General features: G+C 46.5%; 1 protein-coding gene across 2 annotated transcripts in view; it reads left to right on the forward strand.

The window, feature by feature from the left end:
* LOC119437702 (peptidyl-prolyl cis-trans isomerase-like 3) overlaps positions 1-22,359 on the forward strand; it is a 57,048-nt gene extending 34,689 nt beyond the window's left edge. For both annotated transcript variants that reach the window (XM_037704687.2, XM_049660781.1), the window contains 2 exons: positions 2,855-2,973; positions 22,196-22,359. In XM_037704687.2, coding sequence (XP_037560615.1) covers positions 2,855-2,973; positions 22,196-22,322 — 246 coding nt within the window. In that variant the 3' untranslated portion in view covers positions 22,323-22,359. The remainder of the gene's footprint in view (positions 1-2,854; positions 2,974-22,195) is intronic.
* The last annotated feature ends 2,705 nt before the right edge of the window (positions 22,360-25,064 follow it).

Consider the following 25,064-nt stretch of genomic DNA (forward strand, 5'->3'; position numbering starts at 1 on the left):
GAAGTAGTCACTTAGCTCATTTTTGAGGCTTTATTTTTGGCATTTTTGTGTGCGCGCGCCTCGCTGCCTGACCCACGGGAGTTGGAAGGCGTGACGTCACGAAACCCTCGTCGGATAGCCAGCCGGCCGGCCGCGGTCATTCGAAGCGCACCGGAGCATGGATTCGAGTTCTGGTGCGTCTACCAGTGATGAGTACACGTCTGAAGACGAGGACCATGCCAACTTGGCAAGAAATGTTACCGCTTACGGTTACGAGCCTCCCGCGTCAAGCGACGAAGAAGAGCAGGCGGCCGTGGAAGTTCCGGTAAGGTTTTCACGAACCGTAGCGCGAAGATTTCGCTCTGCACCAGACACTTATGCAAGAATCATTGGTCATTTCCTGGTGTAAATTTTCGGCAGTGGCGTAATCGGTGTTGCTGCCGAAGATTTAGACCAGCAGCAAAGTCAAATACACTTGGTTACTGCATTATTAGCTGTTTTTGTCTGCTTGAGCTCTGCGCCACCAGGTGGCAGCACCATACAGGTTGCGCACGTTTACGGTTCTGCCCGAACGCCCCAATGCCCGTGTTTACCCGATCACCGGACAAGCTAAAGCTCTCTATTAGGCAGGTATCCAAAGTTTACGCACCTTCTCGTCTCTAGGAAATGTGTGCGACGGCGTGTCACGACCGACGATGCTGTTATAACATCAATGTCTGGGGATTTCCTTCCGCCGCGACGAACACATCACTACCGAGCGACGACCGCGGGAAGCCTCATGTAAGATGCACCACCGGCTTGGAGCGCCGACGGGGATAGTGTTTCAGACGGACCACGTGCGAAGATCACCGAAAGGGCTTAAACGCTGCAAGGGACTGACATCCCTGGAAACACTGCGAAAGCTGTGACCGACCTTGGCCGCGGGTGGGTGTGATGACGTCAAATTTCAGCTTCTGCCGGCGGCCGCTTGGAGGCAAGGTGCAGCAGAAAATCGCAAAAAAAAGATCTTTCTCATTCTTTTTTCAAAGCAGCTTGTATTCGTCATTTTCAACAGTTCGACTTTCGTTCCGTCGCAAAAAACCACCCGCCAACTTTTGTGTCCGTATCTCTTTAAGGGTCTCCAGAATATTTATAGCTTTGCAGGCAATAGTGTGTAATGCTACACACAAAGGTTACTTTTTTTTATGAACTTCCTTGCGACACAATGTTTTATGCACATCAGCAGACTTGGAAAGAGCTTTATGGGACAAGATGTTTTTTGCCTAAAACATTTTGGGAGAAGGCTCTGTCCAGTGCACTAAAGTGCCATGATTAAAAAAAAATCTGAGATTCTTTTGCAACATATCCAGTACACCCATGGCGGAATGATCTACTAGCTTCATGAAAATAGTTTCGTGTATGCTTGCATGAAGCCAGGAGGATGCATGGTATACAATGAAGGAATGCTGCTAGGCCATATTGAAGAATTGTATTGGGCATAATGTAGTTTTGAAATGATATTTGGCAACTGATGGGAGAAGCATATAGAAAGCTTTTTTGAACGAGTCTTGGGTATAAGTGCCGTTTGCATTAAGTATTGTAGGTGCCCAGTGCACCCACCATGGGGGCTATAGTGTTCTACTACTAAGCACATGGTCATGAGTTTGATCCGCAGCTGCAGCGGCTGCATTTCTATGGTGCGAAATGCAAAAGTGCTCATCTTTAGGTGCACAATCCCAGGAGATCAAAATTAATTTGAAGTTTTCCATGACAGCATTTCTCATAGTGCCAGGATCGCTTTGAGACGTTAAATGCCATAAATCACTCAGTCAGTTATTGTAAAGGAATCAGTGAGTTGTTGGAGTCTGGGACATTTTTTGCCAACCTAGTACGCTGGCCATTTTAGCAAGATGGGAAATATGAGAGCCATGTCTCTCAGTTGCTTATTTTATTGCGATAGCAATTATATGGACACTTCAACCGGATTTCTGCCGTCGCCATTGCCGTCAGGTTCCCTATAGATAAAATCTTCGCCGCGCGCCGTATGCCCGAGCGGAAGCGTGCGGGGACGCGCGCTATCACGGAGAGCGAACGCACTCAATCTCCCACGTGCAAGCAAGGAAGCGGGAAGCCAGCACTGGAGGGAGCTGGGGGGGGGGGGCACACTTCTACTCTGCCAGCAACCGCGCTCGTCGCTCGCTCGCACCGTCCCTTATCTCCACACGGCTCTGACCTTTATGCGCCGTGCATTCGCCGCTCAGTTTCCGTTGAAGCGATAGACCGCACGTACCTTCGCCCGCTGCTTGCTGCCAGCGTTTTGACAGTCGTCTGCAGTCATTCAGTGTGATCTATTCACGTTTGTTTGTGCACGCTCACACCACGCTTGTTCATTCAGTTAGTAATAGTCGGGCCACATTTTCCAACGCACGCTACACATGCAATGCTGCCCGGATCGGCAGTGCAGCGCTACAGGTGTGTCCCTTCGCACGCGCTGCCCACGGGAAGCGCTTCTCATGAACACCACCGTTTCACAGGTGCCTTCTCGTGGTCATCGAGTCTCTCTTCATGTTGGTCTACTCACGGCGCAGCACACCTGCTTACTTAATCAGCTCATGTTTACTACAATTCATATTGCTACCAAAGCCGCTCACCTTACTTCGTATGGCATTGCTGTGTTGCTATCGCATTCATTGCTTCGCCCTTAGGGCGAAACTGTGACATTTTTTTTTTCTGTCCTCTTGCTTATCAAACCTGTGCTGTCAATTGCTTGTTTTATTGCATAACTGTAAGTTGTCTGCACTGCTGGAGAATTACTGAATGTGTTGCTAGCATATTTCACACCCAAAGACATAATCGGCTGACCTGTTGTGGGATGTTCTTTTTTTTTCTTTTCTAGCACAGTGTACGAGGAGTTGTCTCCATGGCAAACAATGGGCCCAATACGAATGGGTCGCAGTTTTTCATCACGTACGCCAAGCAGCCGCACCTGGACCTCAAGTACACCATCTTTGGAAAGTAAGCTCGTGCATTTTGATCCCCGAGCAGCTCTTCTCAAAGGCTGCATTGCAGCCTTATCTTTTTTTTTGCATATTGTTTCATCAAAGATCTTGCAATACCCAATTGGAGTGCTTGCTAATTGAATGAAATTATGGGGTTTAATGCCCCAAAGCAGCACACAGACAGTGAGGGACAGTGTAGCATGAAACTTCATTAAGTTCGGCCACCTAGAGTTCTTGAGCACAATTAGAGAAGACAGTTGGGCTATTTAGTGCTTACTACAGACTTGAGACATCATTAACTAGCACGGAAAAGACATCGGACGACATCAAGAAGCAGACAGGACAGTAAGCTATACTTAAACTTAATTTTTACTATAAAGAAACATAGGATTCATGGGATGTGCAGAACCTCAACGCACAAAAGCAACATTAATTTTTCTACTTCCCCCCTCTAACACAGGAGATATCAGAACAAATTGATGGACAGTTTAATTAACTAGGAACTGTCCAGGTCAACCAGTGACCCATAGTTATGGCTTCGTAATTCGGCAGCTGCTTGACCAGCTTTTGTTGCTGAATCGGGCTTTCCTCTGCTGCCAGGTTGATGCCACAGATTGCGATCTTGAGAGCGTCAAACCAGTTTCTGCCCGAGAGGCTGGAATCGGTGCCCTTCACAATCACGAGAGGCAGTTTTGCAATAGCGACATTGTACACAACCTCTACGTTGGCACTACCTAGTAGTGGCAGGTCTTGTCCTGACCATGTTCTCAGGTGTACGTCCTTATCGAAAAGTGCTGGTGCGTTCCATGGCCATGCGTTGCAATATGTACCCTCGCTAATGAGCGTGCACGCTGCTCCCGAATCAACTTCAAATTGTATGGGCTGGTGGTGGCCAGTAAGGTTGACCATGATCTTTGGTTGCGTGCCGAGGTTGACGACACTATGTAAGTTGTGCAGCGTTGTTGATGCTGGTATACTGTGCTGCGTTTCAACTCGCATTATTGTCTTTGGGGCATTCACATTTTTGTGTCGCTGTGGTGGGCCCTTCGCCTGTTTCTTCTTTGTGATGCAGGCTTTCTCAGTGTGGCTGCTCTTGTGGCAGATATTGCATGTAGTTGTTGGTACTTGCATAACTGGGGGCTGTGCTGCCCATCGCAATGCGAGCAGCGTTGTGGCTTAGAAGGTCTATTTGTCTGCACTTGCCTGGTTGTAACTTCTTTGTTTTCTTCACCGTCACTACTACGTAACAGTAGCGTCCCAAAGTTGCAGCCGCTGGCCAGGGTCTTTATTGCCGCTTACCGTCTCTCCCTCCTACTGGTCTCATTGTTGGAAGCGAGCTCAGTCAATGACCTTGGATGGGTCGTAGTGTTTCTGAAATGCCGCAACAATGTCGTCGTAGGCCATTCAGCTGGACTGCACCAAGGCGTAGATGTGTCAGACATCTATTCACCGCACAGCGGCAGCAGGTGTGCCCTCTTCGTGAGGGAGTCCGTGACGCTGTTAGTCTTGAAGGAAAACTGGAGGCATCCAAACGTGATGTCCATGATGAGCCATTAAGCTCCCGTAGTTGGCCCAATGCGTGCGTTGCCATTGCGTAGCACCGGTGCAGGTCAACGTGAGCTATAAATTCTCTGCCTTGTCGCCGCTGTTATGTCCGTGGTAGCTGTAATAAAAGATGTTTGGAACAAGGAACGGAGTTTATTTCATCATCAAGAGAGGCACTTGCAGTGCAGCACGGTCCGAAGTCATCTGTGTTTTGCTGCGCCGTCTGCTCTCCGTGTCTGTCGCGAGCCGCCGATGGGGAGAGAGAGGGGCTGGAAGGGTGCGTCGTTGGCGGCTGGTGCGAGCAGAATAAAGGAGGTCTTGTAGACATAGCAGTTAGCTTCTTGTATTCCTCTGTAACTGCGTAGTATGTGTCCCAAGTAACTCTTGCATTAGTTTTCTTGGTTTAGTGAAATACTAGCCGCTTTTAACAGGTGAAGCTGTTTAAGCCAGCCGTAATTTGTGGTATGTGCCAAGAAACTGCCATGCCGTAGTCATGGAAACTGCATGTGCCGCGAGGAGGAGCCCGCATGTGCATGCACACGGTCTCCTCCTCGCCAGCTTCCTGCCTTCCCAACCCCCGCCTCTCTTCTCTCCGCAGCGCGCTGAGCCGGGAGAAAAAAAAAGGGCGAAAGCTTGCACTAGGCTGCGCAAAGCTCAAGACACAGCGAAGCTGGTCGATTGATATTGAGTGGCCAGCCTCCAATGCGTTCGGCTTCGGCAAGCAGCAGCATTCTTGGCACTGTGCCAACCTTAGTTAGCCTGCCTGCGTTTGGCATGCCAGGAATGCTGTTGCTCGTAGGTGCCGACATGTCCATCGCTAGTCACGCGAAATGTCGCCAACACGTTCGGTGTTGGCAAGCGACAGCGTTCTTGGCATGCCACGAACGCAGGCAGGCTAACCAAGCTTGGCACAGGGCCAAGAATGCTGCTGCTTGCCGACGCCGAACGCACTGGAGGCTAACCGCTCGATATCAATCGGCCAGCTTCGCTATGTCTTGAGCTTTAGGCGGCCTAGTGCAAGCTTTTGCCTTTTTTTTTAGTGTTTAAGCACTTCAGACAAGTGTCAAATTAGGGTGAGTGGGTACTCTCGGTAACTGTGATGGGTCGAATGTATGATCATATAAGGCATCACATTTCTCTTTTAAAAGGTAACATTACATTTCTGATAGGAAGAGGCAAAATTCACAGAAAAGGTCGTAAGTTCTTCAGTCATGATAGCATAGTCTCGCTTCTGAGATAAGGTGAACGTTTTCTTTACCTTTGTACTTTTAAGTACGTTGCATTTAATCGTACCATGCACTACTCCGTGATCACTGAGACCAGGAAAGAAGGTAACAGGGAATACATTTCAGCGTGCGTCGTAAGGACAAGGTTGAGGATATTGCCAGAATGGTTGGTAATGTGCATTGGCTCTATCAACTGAGATAGCCTGAATGTAAGGCATGCGCCAACAAAATCACTTTTGATGTTATTTCTTCCCACCGTGCATGCTAAGTCGGACCATGTTGCTCCATGTTGCTCCCCAAGAAGCAGGATAGATGTATTATGATAAGCAGTGGTAAGGGCCATCAAGCAGTCATGTAACAACTGCATAAAGGAGTTATCACTATTCGGGGGTCTGCAGCAAATTCTAACAAGCATTCGCGGATAGGTCGCATTACAGCAGAGCCAAACCACTTCCAGTGTTGAAGGTAAATTTATGAATGTGCATCCGAGAGCACTGTTGGTCGCGATAAGAACACCACCGCGGTGTATGCCAGCATGCCTGTCTTTGCAGAATGTTTCGAAATTAGAAAAATAAGGTAAGATTTCGCTGTCATTTATTGATGAATTGAGCCATGTTTCTGTTATAAGTACGATATGGTAGCAACAAGAAGACACAAGATTGCACAAGGCATCATGTTTCAGAATGATGCTGCAAACGTTAGCATATAAGAAAGATAAGGGTGGTTGAGAGGTTTGGCTTACTTTCTGTGGTATGGGTGATTGCTATGACTCAAGTTCGACGACCTGTTTTACGGAGTGGTCGTAAACGAAAATTTTGTTTTATGTTGCTAGTTTGTTGTAACATAGCTTGAAGTTCATGTTATTTAATGGTCTATCGGCAAGTTGGGGGAATAGTGTTCGCTAGCTGTATCCAGTACCCTTGAATATCATGGCTGAGGAAAGAATTAGTTTGTCTTTGAAATGTGACAGTTTTAGAATGATTGGTCTGTTTTTTATAATTTTTTGTAAGTTCCGAGCAGGTGTGCCTGCTCAATACTACAGGGATCAACAGCGATGCCAAGGAACTCATTACAGTGGTCAGTGATTAACGCCTCACTTTGCTTTCTAGTCTCACTTTGCGTATTTTTCAAGCCGTAAAAGACGGGATTGTTTCGACGGGAGCTTTTCAGCGTCGTCAATATGGACAGTCAGGTCTGATATTCATGTCAGGCACTCGTTTGTGTGATCGTGAAGGAATCGATCTCTAATTATAATGGGTTTCAATTGGTTTAGCAAACACCCCTTTATTCACAAAATGCTTTAGAGTTTGTCACTAAGAAATTCTAGCTCGCTTTCTGCCATCGGTGCTAAATTTATTTGCAGTGAGTAGCTCCACGACAAGGCCGTAGGAATTCTTGGCGGACACTCGATTTGACCATTTACGGTAAACGTATCAGAGCATTACATTGCTGTTTTCAAGAAACTACTGGTCCCTAACTTTGTGCAGTTTACAAACCTGTCCCCGCAGGGGCGTCTGCGTCAGCAGGCGTTTGTTGTGTTGCGACACCACGTACCTGAGCACACGAGGGTTGGGCCCTCCCGCGCCTAGCCGTGCATGACTTCGCCGTGTCCGGGGGAAAGGGGATCCTAGGGGTTGAGCCGATGCCAGGAGTTTGGACCTTTACGGCCCCTCGGCGGAGGCAACATGCCCCTTGGCCTCGGCTTCAAGTAGACGGCACCTCCGGACTGATCCACCCGGGGGAAATCGGTAGTTGCCTTTTCCTGTCTCTCTCTCCCTCCAATCTTCGTCTTCCTTTCTCACTTTTCATCTCTCCTTTCTTCACTTCGTTTTACTTCCAATCTTCCTAGCAGCAAAGGTTAACCTGCTGCTTATCAACATGCATGTTTATCCAACCTTGGGTCTATTATATTAGGTTATAGTAGCTATGTACAGTTGCCGTCTTCGTTGCCTTTGGGTTTCGTTGCGTCCTCTTGTTGGGCTCAGTGGTAGGCAGCTGGCATGGCTACCGAAGTTATTGTTACCTTTATGGCTTTTTCGTCGTTCCCCCGAGCGTTGCGCTGCTGAGCATGAGATCGTGGGATCGAATCTCGGCTAAGGCAGCCGCATTTTGATGGAGGCTAAAATGCAAAAACGCCCGTGTGCTTGCGTTGTAGTGCACATTAAAGAACCCCAGGTGGTCAAAATTAATCCGGAGCTCTCCACAATGGCGTGCCTCATAATCAGAACTGGTTTTGGCGCGTAAAACCCCAGAAAGAAGAAGTGGTTCCCCCGACGCCCTGATCGTTCTCAGAAACAAGGGCGGACAGAAGATGTTTTTCAATTTCTTGGCAACAGATTGCAAAATTTCCCGTGATTCCACGTCATCCATTCTGATAACGCTGAAATGATGATGAGAATGATCTCGCCCTTCCTCGTGTAAAAATATGCAGTGCCTCCTCTATTTTTTCAGTGCCTGGGCGAACGTGCTCCTCAGGCCATTGGGCGCTCGCTTCGCTGCTGCCGCGTGGCGGCGCTCTGTGAGTAGAATACAGGAAGCTTGCGCTGTACGGCCGCGCGCACTACGAAGCCCAGGAATCCGTGTTGTTTGATTGCATTCGTGTTTTTTCTCAGGTTTTTGCACGCACGTGTTCCGCATGCAGTCTGTCCGGCCGAGTCAAGAGTGCGAAACTTGCATTTGTGTTTCTTTTCTTTCATTTTTTAATGCCATTTCTATGCATACCCAACGAGAAAACGGTCCGTGCATCCGTCCGTCCCTTGCGTACGTAAGACGATCGCTTTCAAGATAGAGCCCGCAGCAGCAAGCAACTATCATTGCTGTTCCGTAGATAAGTAAATGTGGTACAAACGATAAAAATAATTGCTTTCAACACTAAACAACAAGTGGAGTTATCAGCAGTCGGCACTCCCTGTCCGCTTCACATATCGCTTTCAAGATACACTCCGTGCGATGGTGCCATAGTATGTTTGATCTGTCCATGCTGCCGCCGGAGTCTTTTGATCATGGTTCATAACGGTTCAATACGGATGGGAAAGGAGCTAAACAGCGATAACGACTTATGATGATCCGAACGCCTTCAGCGCACATGGCGCAGCCACCTGCAGTATTTTGCTTGCGTTATCAATGCACCTTACACCGCCTTCTGCACCAGTTCGTGTCGCCGCAGCGCTGTCGTTTGTACTGGCCGGATCAAGTGTCAACACTGATAATGACACCGGGCTGCGTGGAGAGGAGCAAGTGGCATAATGCTTATGCATACTTAGACAACTCCAGTCTCCCGGATGAGTTTGTGTGCGCGTGTTTGTTTGTTTCCGGCTTTTGCAAGCACGTGTTCCGCATGCCTCAGTATGTCTTACTGTTGTGTACCATGGTGCAAATCGAACCTCTGCAACTATGCATTCAATGTTACTGATAGGCACGACGCAGATAAACATTTCGGAAAAAAGCCCCTTTCCCGAAAGTACGCGGAACCGTGAAAGTGGCATACGCTTCTATGACATGTGGGAGTTAGCCCCGCAATAAAGGCTTTCATTTCCTCCGTTGAAATGGTCCAATCAATGTAAACAATGACTCGCAACGCAATGATCTTGAAAACATGAACTGCTCTATTTGCGCAGTGATATCTTCATGCAGGTTGTGTAGAGCATCACGTTACATAATTGACATCACTGACAGCAGGGCACATTTTTCATGCATATCACATTAGCTCAAGTTATGAGTGAACTCTACGACTTTAGATTTGAATAAAAGTATATGTTCACTCACATACGCCAGTGTTGAAGGAATCGCGCGGCAGAACGCGCTGTTTTTGTACCATCACAATTTAATTGCTTTAAGCTCTCGAATGATGGAATCGCACGGCACAGCTCCCCATTTTCTGGCGCCAACTGTGACTTTCTTTCGGTGGCAACAAATGTAATTCTCAAAAACTTTACGAAGGGAATGCAGGATCACACACTGCTTTGGAAGCAGTCTAACGACATTACGTGCTATTTAGCGCATGTACTCCCGGCTTGCATGTAGTCTGCTACGCGGGTAGATGGTAGCACGCACCGGCTCCCTTTCAGCGCCCTAGCCTTCAGCATTAACTGCTGGCAAACACTGCTTTCAAAAATCGATTCTCAGACAAGAGAACATGACGGTGACAGGACAATTTTCACGCATTGGATTTCAACTGGGGTGCGCTTTCATATCGGCGCAGCTGACGACGCGCGAGCGCATCAAACACCAATAGCAGCGCATGACACACGTCTCTAAAGTGGACTGGTTGCTCAGAGCGACAAGTGCTTCAGGGTTTCTGTGTACAAAAGTTTTGATTGTACTTCAGACAACGCGAATGCAGTAGAAAAATCAACCATTTAAGAGCTGCGAGTACAGCCACGGCCAGCGTTTCCATTAGCAACGCGGCGCGACGGTGATCCTACTCCGGCGGCGGCGCGTGGTGGCGAAAAGCCGTACTAGGGCCGACGGCCGGTTCCCTTTGTTCTCCACTCCTTTTCCCAGGCACAGAAAGATAGAGGAGACGCTGAAATGTGTCACCGAAGCTCTTGGGGCAGACTACAAATCATCGAAAATGGCTAGCAGCCATCTCCTTTTGGAAAAACAGCATGAAAAGCTTCCTAATTTAGTGTCATTTGGGGAAATCCCAGTGACAATATCCCCGCACCGAACTATGAACACCAGCCGTGGTGTTGTCTCCGACGATGACCTCATGGAACTGACAGAGGCTGAACTGTTTGAAGGCTGGAGCGAGCAAAATGTGATCAATGTTAAACGAATTATGCTAAGGCGGGATGGCAAGGAGATCAAAACCAAGCATCTTGTACTTACTTTGGCTCAAGCATCCTGCCCGAGACAGATGAGGCAGGCTATGTAAAGCTACGGGTCAGACCGTATGTTTCAAATCCTCTTCAGTGTTTCAAATGCGATCATTTCGGCCACAGTTCCCAGAACTGTCGAGGCCGACAGGCATGTGCTAAATGTAGTTCCGGTGACCATGCCTCTGAAACTTGTGAAAACGCTCTGCACTGCGTGAACTGTGATGCAGTGATGAACTGTGATGAACCGTGGTCATGCCGCATACTCGCGGCATGACCATGCTGCAGCTAGCGCTGCTCCACCATCTCAGAAGGGGCCATCTACCTTCGGGCTGGTGGCCTCAATGGTCTCGTCCCTCGAGATGAGGCCTTCAGGTCAAACCAACCGCTCACAAGGGTGCGTGTCCAGTGCCTCGCAAGAATCCAAGGCCACAACAACTGGCCAGATGGCGCCGCCAGCGCCTAAGGAGTGGCGAGACTCTCGCGATCGCTCAAAAAAAAAGACAAACCTCACGTCATGGTGCCTGGAAAGGGCCTGTGAGCTTATCTTCATCTCTTAAACACACAGCACAAACGCTTTCCTCATTATGGAGACACTACAATGGAATGTTAGAGGACTCATTCAGGACCTCGACGATAGAACTCCTACACAAACATAATCCAAAGTTACTGTGTGTTCAGGAGACACATCTGAAATCTACAAACACTAGCTTTCTTTGTAATTATACCATCTTCTGAAAAGGCCGTGACAAGGCTAACACCTCCGGCGGTGTAGCAAGCCCTTCAGACACCCCTCGATGCAGTATCAGTTCGGGCCATTCTTTTTAATAAATTGGTCACTGTATGTTCCATTTATATACCCCCGAACCATCATTAGAAAAAAAAAACTGAGTTTAATAACCTCATTGATCAGCTTCCCGAGTATTACATACTCGTGGAAGATTTTAACGCTCACAACACGATGTGAGGAGACTCGCGATGCGATGCAAGAGGTTGACTCATTGAAAACTTCCTTGTTAACTCCGGTGCGTGCCTCTTCAATAAGGAACCAACATATTATAATGTCCATCATAATTCATATTCATCAATAGACCTGTCGATTGGCTCTGCCTCTCTTTTCCCTGATTTAGAATGGCGTGTAATTAAAATTTCATTCGGAAGTGATCACTTCCCAGTTACCCTAAACTTAGTAACGCAACATGACCCCTCCGCATGTCCCTCGCTAGAAACTGGCCTCAGCTGACTAGGAATGCTTTGGAAATCCACCTTCTTATGACAAGATTTTATAAATAATTTTAGTATAGATCATCCCATATCATACTTTACTGCTTTTATCATTGACGCCGCTGAGAAGTTCATTCCTGAAACAAGTGGTGCTTTATTCAAAAGGCGGGTCCCCTAGTGGAATGACGATTGCAGACATGCACGAAGACGACAAAATAAAGCTTGGGACAAACTACGTGGCTGTCCTACAGCTGAAAATCTAATAGAATTTAAACATGTTAAATCCCAGGGAAAAAGGACGCGACGACAGGATAATAGGGCAAGCTGGGAGAGGTTTCTCTCAGATATAAATTCGTATATTCAAGCAGCAAAAGTATGGGATGGGCTAGGAAGGCTAAAGGGACAAGAAATCTATCCGTTGCTCCTAGTGAACGACGAAGCGAACAGCTGGAAGACCAAGCTTACACTCTCGGCGAACGCTTCGAGCGCATATCCAGTTCTAATCATTATTCCGAGGCATTCCTAAAGTACAAACAAATAGCAGAACACAAGGCTCTCTACCGCAAATTCAGACAGAACGAATCCTATAACCTGCCTTTAACATCGCCGATTTGAGAGCCTCCTTGACTGCATGTCAGAGCTCTGCACCTGGACCTGACAGGATCATGTACGGCATGAATTAACACATCCACAGTGATAGTCAAATAACGCTACTCACACTTTTCAATGCTATATGGGCTGCCGGGTACCTTCCTACTGCATGGAAAAAATTCCTTGTCGTTCCGATTCTGAAACAAGGTAAAGACCCCACATTAGTAACAAGTTACCGCCCAATAGCCCTCACAGGTTGTATTTACAGACTTTTGGAAAAAATGATAAACCGTCGCCTTTTACACTTCCTTGAGTTAAACAAAATTCTTGATCCATATCAGTGCAGCTTTAGAGAAGGACGGTCTACAACCGACTATCTCGTGCGCATCCTAGCAAGCATTCTTGATGCCTTCATACATAATCTCTCTTATCCGTGTTTCTCGATATGGAAAAGGCATACGATACAACTTGGCATTACGGAATCCTGCGCAATCTGTCAGCGATGGGCATCTGTGGCAATATGTTAAACATTATAGAACGCTACCTACACAACCGTACATTCTGGGTGAAAATAGGTAATGCACTGTCACGTGCATTCATACAGGAAAGGGAGGCGTGCTGAGTTGCACGCTCTTTATCGTCAAGATGAACACGCTTCGTGCAACATTACCACCAGCTATTTTTTATTCCCTCCACGTAGACAACATCCAAATAGGTTTCAAATCCTACAATCTTATAGTGTGTGAGAGACAGGTACAACAGTGCTTGAACAAAGTGTCCAAATGGGCAGACGAAACAGGTTCTAAGTGAACCCCCACAAAAGTTCTTGTGTTCTTTTCACCAGGAAGAAAGGGCTTGTGGCATATCCCAGTATCGAAATGTAGGGGCAACAAATAGCTGTGAACAAAGAGCACAAGTTCCTAGGCATCATACTTGACTCTAAATGTACTTTCATTCCATACATAAAATATCTCAAGGTGATGCCTAAAAACAGTGAACTTACTGAAAATTTAATCTCAGACATCCTGGGGCAGCGACAGGAAGTGTTTAATGAATCTTCACAAGAGCCTCATTCGGTCACGATTGGACTATGGTGCCGTGGTGTATCACCCTGCCACCCCAAGCGCGGTAAAGATGCTGGATCCTGTCTACCATTTAGGTATCCACCTGGCCACATGCGTATTCAGAACAAGCCCTATTGAAAGTTTATCGAACAACTACCGCGTACCACCCCCAAACCAATGGCCTCACAAAACACTTCAACCGCACGCTCGGTGACATGCTTTCAATGTACGTCTCCTCCAACCACACCAACTGGGACGCCATTCTGCCCTTCGTCACCTACGCGTACAACACCACTACTCAGAGCACCACTGGCTTTTCGACCTTTTTCTTGCTGTACGGTCGGCATCCGTCGCATACCATCGACACAATTTTACCTTACCGGCCGGATGCATCCGAGGGCTCGCCTATTTCTGCCACAGCAAGGCATGCTGAAGAATGCCGTGACCTCGCACGTGCCTTTACTTCCAACAACCAAGAGAGCCAGAAGAGCACTTGCGGCGACTCCACTTCCGCGGTCACCTTCCTTCCTGGCGCGCTTGTGTGGCTCTCTATCCCATTCACTGCCGCTGGCCTCTCATCGAAACTACTCCTGAAGTATGAAGGCCCTTACCGCGTCGTCAAACGCGCATCCCCTGTGAATTATGTCATCGAACCAGTTGAACCGTCTTCGGACCAGCGCCGTCGTGGACGAGACATTGTCCATGTCGACCGCCTCAAGCCATACTACGATCCTGTCATCCTGACGAGCTGTTAGGCCGCTGGACGGCGCCCTTATCGGTCGCGGGGTAATGGTAGCAAAGAGAGACGCTAGTGGGCCCAGCTCTAGTGGGTACAGACGCTAGTGGGTCCAGCGCTTTTGCTCGGCAACGGCGCTCGTGCTTAAAAGCCATGTCTCCTTTTGACTGTCGCCGCTGCGCTTCTCCGAACTCTAATAAACCCCTTTACAATACATAGAATCAAATGAGGGGTCACTCCATCTGCAGAGAACATGCATCAGCTTCACCTATTTTCTCAAAGTTCACTCTAACCAGGAACATCCTTGTTCTCTAACCGTTAATGACTTGACGTGTGCAACACTTTTTCGTAATTGACCCTCTATGAGACGGCCTTTGTCACTGCGTGTGCGAGAACTTAGCGAAGAAATGTCCCACTTCCCAAACATTGCTTAATGCCTCCAACTAAGCTGTGACCGGCCTGGGATTGGCAGGTGATAGAATGTGATGTATCCTTTGTAGAGGTCGCAAAGTACGCTCCCGAGCTCCTAAATCGTAATGCATTTCTGTGAACTTCAATCAAAATACTCGTGCTCGGAATTCTACACCGACGCGTCAAAGTCACATGCTGGTGTATCTTATGCGGCTGTTGGCCCCTCTTTTTCTAAATCTGACGTATTGAACCACATAACAAGCATCTTTACTGCAGAAGCCTATGCAGTACTGTCTGCAGTGAAAGATATAAAGAAATTAAAGCTACAGAAAGCAATAATATTCACAGACTCGTTAAGTCTTGTAAAAGCGTTAATATCTTTACAAAAGCATAGAAATCTTGTTTTTATAGAGCTTTACTCACTCTTGTGCAACATTTATTTATCTCATAGACATGTAATAATATGCTGGGTTCCTGGCCATAGAGGAATCAGGGATGTGCTTGCCGACGAAATCGCCAAATCAATAGCATCGCAAGGTATAAATATTTCTGCTGCTGCCCTTGCCACAGATCTGAAGCCTTTCCTACAAAACAAACTGCGAAGCCACTGGCAATGCTTGTGGGATGCTGAAACGAACAATAAGCTACACGTGATTGAGCCAAAATTAGGTTTCTGGCCCTCCACTACGAAAACACGAAGAACAGATGTCCTCTTGTGTCGTCTCAGAATAGCACACACATGGTACTCGCAATTTTCTAATGACTGGTAACGAGCCTCTAACCGGTGGTAGATGTGGTGAGGGGCTGACCATCCTCCACGTCCTCCTGGAGTGTTGGGAAGCCAAAAGAGAGAGAAAGAAACATTTTCCTCTCGCATACCGCTGTTGTGTCCCTCTCCATCCCATTATGTTTCTTGGTAAAGAACCACTTTTTAACACCAAAGCAGTCCTTGCTTTCTTGAACATTGTTGCCCTACATGTCCAATAAATTTGTAGCACATCCTCTCTCCAGAGGATGCCTCTGTGATAGTAGTTCAGTATAGCACATGCCTCGAGGCCCTTATGGTTGAAGGACTCTGTTTTGGCAGCAGTGCTTCTCGCCAAATATTGCATCTGACATATTTTGTATATTGTATCATTCCATCACAATGCATTCTTCATGTTCATAGTACACCTCAGTAGTCATTGCCATAATTTTATTACATGTAGATTTTACATACTTTACAGCAACTATGTTTAGGCCCCCTTACAGCCACGTCAGATCCACCACTCATAATTCATTGCTTCAATTCGAACGCATTGACACTGGCCTGGGGCTCTTTGGCCATATTTGGCCCCTGCACCACATAACACTACATTCATCATCATTTACAAACCTATCAAATACGACGCCCTTGCCAGTTATAATATGCACCTCGATGAGGAAAAAATCTCTGCATCCTGCCTTTCTCCTATTCCTCTTTAACTGTTCAAAACTGACACACACTCCTCTTTTTGGAGCAAGGGCAGTCTCATTTTTATAGTGAAACCTAATCGCCCACCTGATTTGCTTTCCTCTTACCGGCCTATTGTATTGAATTCACTTTCTGACAAAATTCTAGAACTTTTACTTAATTCCCACCTCTCAGTACTTCTCACACTCATAATTTACTTCATCCTCACCAATTTGGTGTCATCTATGGGAAGAGTGCACCTCCTTGCTTTATACAGACTCTGCAAAACTTTAGAGCACTCTAAAGATAAAAAACTCTGTATTACTTATTTCTCTCTGTTTGAAAAGTGCATTTGACATTGTATGGTACCCTACAGCCCTCCATTTCTTGCATTACTAGGCTTGTGGAATCTTTACCCATTACCTACATTGTTCCTGGAAAATCTGACCGTCATTTACTGGTCTAGCACCAGGCATTGGCAACTCCTTCCATCAGCAGTTCGCGGTCCTGCACTACGGCGTGCTTCATAATCAGATCACGGTTTTGGCATGTAAAACACCAAAATTTAATTAATTTTTGACGTAGTTCTATGGGAATAAAGGTTATTCTTTGGTTTTGATTATGTTATGAATGTCAAGAGATGTGACCTTACTCTGGGAAGTATGTGAAGCTTGTCTGAGACATTGGTTTATGTATGATGGGGTTTATGCAGTGTGAGAAAATTGGGAAAATCCTTATGTAAGAAGTTACTATGAAAAATTTGTTGTGATGGTGATGACACTGAAAAAAAAAGGCAAAATGAAAAGAATGCTAAGCTTCGGTTTGAAAAGGTTGGAGGGGGACAGAAAACAAGCATTGCTGCTGCAATATATACACATTTGGACATTTATACCTTGTACATGTAAAAATGTGCTTTTGGTGCTGCAAAATGTACAGGTACAGCCACTACTTGAGGGAACACGGGAGTCCATGGCAGCGCTCTGCGGAGCGCCACCACCGACGCCTCGTGAAGTGTTGCTGCGCAGGCGCAATCACAGCGATAAGCGGAGCGCCCGGCGCGTTGTCTGCTACAGTTCCTCCTCTTCGCCACTTCCGCTCGCACTGCTTCGATGTTCACATTGCCATGTTGTCAGTGGCAACGAAGTTTTGTGACTAAAGCGGTATTCACATGACAGGATGGATTGCTGATCCGGTGAACATATGAGCGTGACGTAGCTGAGCGCCACCGAATCGCCGAATCACACCACACTCAAAAACACCGGAGACGAGGTGCTAGCGGCGTCAGTTGCTGCAGTCCAACTGCTTCACGTTCGTCCTCGGACTAAATTGGCATTCAGTCACGTAATGCAAATCAAGCCTGAAGGCCAGGTCGTGTTTGAGACTGCATTCTTCTTGATGCAAAGGCGATAAAACGCAAAGCTGCATCTGCATTGCCGCGAATTACGAAAAGCTAGAGCACACCACTGGCGCAGTTATAATGATCCCAACTTTTGATATATGGTCCTGTTATCTGTGACCCTTTATAAAGAACTGTCGCGTTTTTGTGCCACTTCATTGTAGCAGGTCACTGCGCAATGGCTAGAGGGTCAGAGGACGAATCCTGCGTGACTATTCCCGATGGTAATGCGATCAAGTATTAGGCACTAGTTGTTGTCGTTTGCCTGGAACACAGAAGCTGCATGTGTCGCTTCTGGAATACCTCACTGTTTCCTGCCATGCTGGATTGTGGCACGATTGTTGAGAGCAATGCAACCCAGCAATAATATCATCATGTGCTCAAACACAAGCTGGATTCGTCATCTACAGGGGTGGTATTCTCAAGTGATCACTCTCAGGGACTTTGGAAATTCCTCGAGACTCGGCACTGGACTCGTTGAAGTACATACCGCCGATGGTGCACTTGGTACTGTGTGAAGATCGCGAACTTGGCAAAACGGCAGAAACAATGCCGACCTAAACGTGGATTCGTCTGGTGCAGAGTAATGCAAAATCGCACTGAAGTGAAAATATCCACGAAAGTGATCACATAAGAATACTGACCCAACTGTTTTCCCCGGAGCTTTTCGCATAGTCGGGTGACTCCTCCGATTGTTGCCCAAGTGGATTTGTCACAGTGCCAGCCATAGTCCTCGGCAAGTGATAATTTAGATTTTTTAAAATAAATTAAAAGCACGGAGTTTTGAAATCAGCATTATATTTTACAAAGCAATAAAAAAGTTCAAAATGATACTTGGCAAATGAAAACTCCCTGGAAGTATTATTCATATTCCGAATTCGGTGCGCCTGCATGCAGCATGATAAATCAGCCTGTATAAATTTGGCTTTCGCAGCACTTGAATGAATACGCAAAGCCACTAGTGCGCACAACCTATGGATACCAGCGCACGCACGGCGAAGGTAGCGAAGGGGAGGAATCGTAGCAGAGGGCACGCCGGGCGCTCCGCCTATCGCTTTGGTTGCACCTGCACAGCAAGATTTCACGAGGCACCGGCAGTGGTGCTTCGTGGAGCGCTTCCATGGGCTCTCGTGTTCCCTCTAGCAGTGGCCACGCCTGTACATGAATACGGGCCGAAGCTAGCTTCTGCTATTGACCCAACATTTCTTTACGCACTGTGTGTGTACACTTTGAAGGAAAATAATTTAAAAAAAGAATGCTTGCACGCTTTCAGAAGTACATCCTGCTTCAGCCTCACCACTGTGTCTCTGCAGGGCTCACATGTCACAGCTGTTAACCCAGAGGCCCACAAATGAGACCAATTTATCTAGTGCAGTCTGTAAAAGTTTTAGCCACGAGGCGTTGGAGAGGTTCTATATGAGAGGAGGCAGGCAGGCAATTAACTTTATTTTATTAGAGGAGGACAAAATTTTTTCAAGGCTTTTAGAACATAGGTCGGCATGCTCACTCACGGGTACACCGACTCATACTCGATCTATGCTCACTTCAGAATAGTGAGTGACGAAGGGTGTGAGTGGACATGAGTATGAACGGGAGTGAGTGCTGGTGAGTGTATGAACAGGAGTGAGTGCTGGTTAATGTGGGTATGGATGGGATTGATTGCCGGTGAGTTTGAGTGGATGTGTGCGACCGTTGGCAAGTGTGAGTGGACCTGAGCACCAGTGGGTGCCGGCAACTGTGAATGGATGTGACTCCAAATCTGAGTGAGTTTTAAGTATGAGTGGGCGTGAGGTGGAACGTGAGTGAGTGCCGACAGGTGTGAGCGCACATGAGTGTGAGCGAGTGCATACCTGCAAAGTTATTGATGAATGAGAATGAGCAAATATCCACTCATTCTGCCGACCTGTGCTTGAAGGTTGTAGGTTGCTTCCTTTTTTTGAAGCTGCCATCCCTTCATTTATTAGAAACAGTCCTTGAAATTACAAGCAATGCCATGTGATGGCTAGTTAGTACACTACAATGGCAGCACACTCAAATGCACTGCACATCAATACACAGACATGAAAGAGCACCAATTATCTTTGGAAACTGGTGACATTGCATGATAGCTCCACTCTTATCGGTTAGTTATTGTTATTATAAAGCAGTGAGCGCAGTTTCAGTTTGCTGTTCTAACTTGCACTGGTGGCAATATTTCCACCCTTATCTCTGCTGCTCTGGGGCAAGACTTGGGTGCAGGCAGAACCACATTTTATCTTGCCTCAGTAATGTTCTTCTGTGATCACAGTATCACTTTGTTCCTTACGTGTCGTTATTTTAGATGTTTTGCAAACAATGTTGTTGAGGAAACTGAAGGCATTAAAAAAAAAGCTGTAAGTGCTGAAGCAGTGACAGGGATTCAAAAGAGGAGAAAGCTTCATGTAGCAAAACAGCTAAAACACCTGCCATTGGTATTTTGTCAGAGAAGGCTCGCATGTCATGTTGACTATCACGAGGCACTCCAGCTGTTGGAGAGAAATGTAATGATGTCAGCAAATGTAAATTAGTAGACATTGATATGTTATTTTTTTTACACATTTAGGTAAGCTATGTAATAAGTGACCTGTCACCTTTTCCATGTTCCCCACAACTACACCTTTTAAAGCGAAGCTTTATATGTCTAGGCGAAATCGTATATGGCTGGGCAAAATCGCCAGTGTACAGAAAACTATCATCATCAGCATTGGCTCGAGCATCGTCATCATCTTCCACAGCTGGCTCGTTGCTCGGCACATGCTCGTGCCACTGCTCCCGCGTTCATCGTCGTTTTCCACAGCTAGCTGCGTTGCCGCTCATCATTCCAGCGTAAAATTTCACTTTGTCTTTTGTTGTCGTAATGGGGAGGCCGCATTTGTGGGGGTATGAGCCATTCACTCTCTTTCATAACGGACGGATTTAATTTTGAAGCAATTGAATTTCGAAGAATCGCAAGTGGCAATGGCAGGCGAATGCTGCTAACCACGCTGCCGAGCAAACTCGAGACATCAAACGCAAGCGACAACGGCAGACTGCGGGCATACCATCAGTGACGTCATTCTGTTTGTTGCAGTCAAATGTGTGTGTAAGCTCATAGTTGAGAAATACTTTAATGAACCCTCGGGATTAACCCAGTGATAAACACCGGGGCCGCACGTTTCAGCTTGGCTAGTTAGCCATCTTCACGGAGTGGAAGGGCCGACAAAATTTTTGCAAAGCCTTGCATAATGTCTAAATGGTGTACTACTGTATTTGAGCTAGCAGCTCTTAAAGGAGTACTGAGACGAAAATTGTGTGTCCTGCTTTTTTTGCTTTATTAGAAAGACGTTGACTCCATAATTATGGTACAAAGCCTCAGTTCCTTGACAGCAACATAAAATAATTAATTACAGCAGTTTTTATGTGACCCATTCAAAATATGCGCCAAGTACAGTGCAGTTTTGGACGTGTAAGGAGACGTAATGTCACCGAAATTAGTGATGGTGGTGGTCATGTAGTTACTAGTACCACAAACAACTCAAGAGCACGCCTGTTAGCCTGATGCGGTGGTTGAAGGCCATACAATGACCACGTTGCTAAAATCTGCCAAATAGGCCCTTCCAATAACCTGCTCTCCCATCTTGTCCTGTCGAGTGCTGATTGAACTTGGCCTTTGGCAGCATAGTCATAATGTGTGTGTATGTGTCAGGGATGTCTGGTACCACTAGACTGCCACATCAGGTTTCGGTGAAGTGAATAGTGGAAGGGCCGACGAAATTTTTGCAAAGCCTTGCATAATGTCTAAATGGTGTACTACTGTATTTGAGCTAGCAGCTCTTTAAGGAGTACTGAGACGAAAATTTTGTGTCCTGCTTTTTTTGCTTTATTAGAAAGACGTTGACTCCATAATTATGGTACAAAGCCTCAGTTCCTTGACAGCAACATAAAATAATTAATTACAGCAGTTTTTATGTGACCCATTCAAAATATGCGCCAAGTACAGTGCAGTTTTGGACCTGTAAGGAGACGTAATGTCACCGAAATTAGTGATGGTGGTGGTCATGTAGTTACTAGTACCACAAACAACTCAAGAGCACGCCTGTTAGCCTGAAGCGGTGGTTGAAGGCCATACAATGACCACGTTGCTAAAAGCTGCCAAATAGGCCCTTCCAATAACCTGCTCTCCCTTCTTGTCCTGTCGAGTGCTGATTGGACTTGGCCTTTGGCAGCATAGTCATAATGTGTGTGTATGTGTCAGGGATGTCTGGTACCACGAGACTGCGACATCAGGTTTCGGTGAAGTGAATAGTCACTTTAGCTGTGCTTCACTTGGCGGGCATTTCAAACTGAATTATTTGTTTCACCTTCAATGAATTCAGGCTCCGTAGCATAATTACTGAGCTGACAGCTATCCAATAAAGAAATAAATATCAGGTCAAATTTTTCTGTCTACTCCTGGGCACTGAAAAACGACACATTTTTCTTCAGTATGAAAAAAAAGATTTACAAGGGAGCATTTTGAAATAGTTTATTTTTGGGGTTTGCGTGGGTGGTAATCAATTACAGTGGAATCTCGTTGATACGATTCTGTATAATACATTTTTCAGGATAATACGTTTGTTGTTCTTTTCTCGGCCAATGTCTTAGGCGTAATGTATTTTGGATGATACGCTTTTCGGGTGATACATTTTATTTTCCGGTTCCCGTGAAGATTGTATCAACGAGATTCCACTGCACTTGTGCTTTCACCATGTTTCTGTAGCTCCTTAGAATTTTCTAACCCTAAATTGTTTGCTTTGCAGGGTCATTGACGGCATGGACACGCTCGAAGAGCTTGAAAAGGTGCCTGTGAATCCAAAGAACTACCGGCCTCTTCGTGATATCAAACTGAATTCTATCACTATTCATGCTAATCCTTTTGCACCATAAGTATTTAGTGCCTTTCATTAAATGAAACTGTCACTGATTTACTTTGTAAGTTTTGTGGTTTAATAAAAACTTTAAAGAGCCTATTTATATATCCCTTTAAGCGGTGCATATACAGTATAGACCACTTATAATGTAACCGCTTATAGTGCAGGACCGGATATAGTGCGGTCTTTTCAGACTCCCGTTAATTTTCCTATAGCACTCCATGTATACACGTATCGCTTATAGTGCAGTTACGGGAAACGAAATACCGGTTACAGTGCGGCTTGCCTGGGAGTATGGAAGTCAGCGGTGGCGGCGAATGCTCCCCTCAAACGGGCGCCCCAAGGAGTGCTCAAGGAACAAAGAGAGACGAAGTGGAGGGGAAGGGCACATGGTGCAAAGGAACTGCCAGTGAGGCTGAAACCAGAATCTTGAGTGCGAGTCGTGAAATATCACGGCGTGCGTAACGAGCGAGGGCCACGAAACTGCCAACGCCGGCCAACGCTCGCTTCATGATGACGGCAGTAAACGAAACTTCAGGGAGCGGGCGGTGCCGGCATGGCACGGCGAAGGGCGCACGCGGAGACCGTGGAATGTGAGGGAGTAGGGCGGCAGGGAAGCGGATTTCGCCTCGGCAACTCCGCCGCTTCGGTGGCTCCCCTCGCCCTCCCTCGTAGCTCCCTCACTTTCGACTGTCACAGTGCGCGCCCGCCACCATTGCAGGCGCCGCCGCTCTAGCCGGCCCGGCGCCAGCTCCCCGAAGTTTCGTTTTCTGCCGTTATCGGGAAGCGGGCATTTGCTGGCGTGGGCAGTTCCGTTGGCCAGCCTGAGACAGCGCCGCTGCTTCCCTCTGCGTGCAAGGTCAACACGTGACTAGAAAGTAGAGGAAGCATGAAGGAGAAAGGAGGGTTCACTGCCATTTTCTATGCGTGGCTATGGTAGCCTGGCTGAGACGTCGGCATGTACACGCATGTTCCGGCGCAACGCAGAATCGGCGACCTTTCCATTTGAGAGAGGGTGAAATTTCCGCCGTCTTTTTTTTTTCTTTTTTTTGTTTTGTTCGCGCGCAACATTGAGGGGTCTCCCCTAAGCTTTTACTCTATGGCGGTACCGGAGCAATGCCGGTCGGAGGTGCTGCCGCGTGATTTGGTGCGAATTAACGAGATTCGACTGTAAGTTAAATGAAAATGTTCTAGCCGCATTCCTCGACTGTCGCATACGCGTGGCGGCTCGGTGCACATGTTTTGCATAGGTGCGGGCCTTGAAAATTGTTGCTTTGGTTATAGTGCGGTACTGCTTATAGTGCGGATATTCGCGACTCCGGCGACTTACGTTATGAGCGGTCTACACTGTATAAATACCCCTTTATGTAGGGGTATTTTTATATTTATTATATTAAAAATATAATGACATTTTGAGCATTCAGTTCTTTGCAATAAGTGAAAGCCCTATAGCTCTAAACCCTAGAAAAAATTGTGACAAGCCTCGGAGCACTGTGAATAATTTAAATAATAGACCGGTGGTGGCATTTATGAAATCATATAAGCATGTGTTAGCATTTTAAAGTGAACTTTTTACTGATAATGTGTTCTTTATCTATGGTCTGCTTATAAATGCGGTGCACAACATTTAGGTCATCAGTGCAGGTGTTATGAAAAGTCAGTTTACCTTGCACGAACATTGTCTCCCACAGGGTTGCATTATAAGTGTGAAACGAAGTACAAAAGGAAATACTAATCTAGATCGGTAGTTTACCCATCAAAAACACAGATCAGTCTTATCATCAGCGGATGCTCGGTCAGCCACTGTGGTGTAGCGAGGAATTTTTGTTGGGGGATGCAAGCACTTTATTTTATTTGCATATACTGCAAATCCCAAGGGGATCATAGCAGGTGGCATATAATGTGGGTTTTGACTGGGGGAAGGAGGTCCGGCAGGTGGTTGTTGTCACACATTGTTTTATGCCAGGTATCCCTAGTAAAGAGGAATCAATGAGGGTGAGGCATATGCCCAGTGTGCATCCCCTCCTCCCCCCATCCCCTAGCTATGCCCCTCGTAAGCCAGAAAGGGTGTATAGACAAGACTGGTGACGATGCGCCACCTGGAGATTCCCACACCAGTTCGCTGCGACATTAGAGATTTTGGCAGTGTTCGCTCTGCGCTCATTGTTTGCTAATAAATATTGCACTGCATTTGTAAGCGAATTCTCTGCCTGGTAAATTTGAAAAACTGTTTCCACATAAAGGCGCACAAATTAGTATGCGAAACTGCCATTAACTTTGTGGCATGGCACAGACATCGTCGCCGCTGCCGTATGGAAGCAAAATTTGAAAAGAAAAACTCAACCTTATTTTATCCGCTAATACTCGGCTTCCTTTCGTTAATAAATGTACATACAGTTTTAGAAGAATGCCTTAACAGTCTAAACTAATTTGGTGTCTCTCTTTACAGTCCCTTTAAAGGGGCTACTCTACCAATCCAGACTGTCTTGGTATTGAGCATGAAATGCCAAAATAGAAATGCTGCGACATGCTGCTCCAAACGGTCATTTTCGTTAGTAACTGCCCTGAACCTGCTTCGAAATGGCGCTGGGAAATTCTGCTGCTGTGGCGACTGTGATATGCGGCAGACTACTTTTACGTTTTAATACTCAGCTTTATCGGCTTTGATCTCATTTCTGCCACAAGAACTGGCATTTTAAATATATAGCTCATTTAGCTGTATTTCTGAACTTGACATGCAGGCAATAGTCTGCACGTC

The sequence above is a fragment of the Dermacentor silvarum genome, chromosome 1 (genome assembly GCF_013339745.2).
Source record: "Dermacentor silvarum isolate Dsil-2018 chromosome 1, BIME_Dsil_1.4, whole genome shotgun sequence".
Classification (NCBI taxonomy): Eukaryota; Metazoa; Arthropoda; class Arachnida; order Ixodida; family Ixodidae; genus Dermacentor; species Dermacentor silvarum.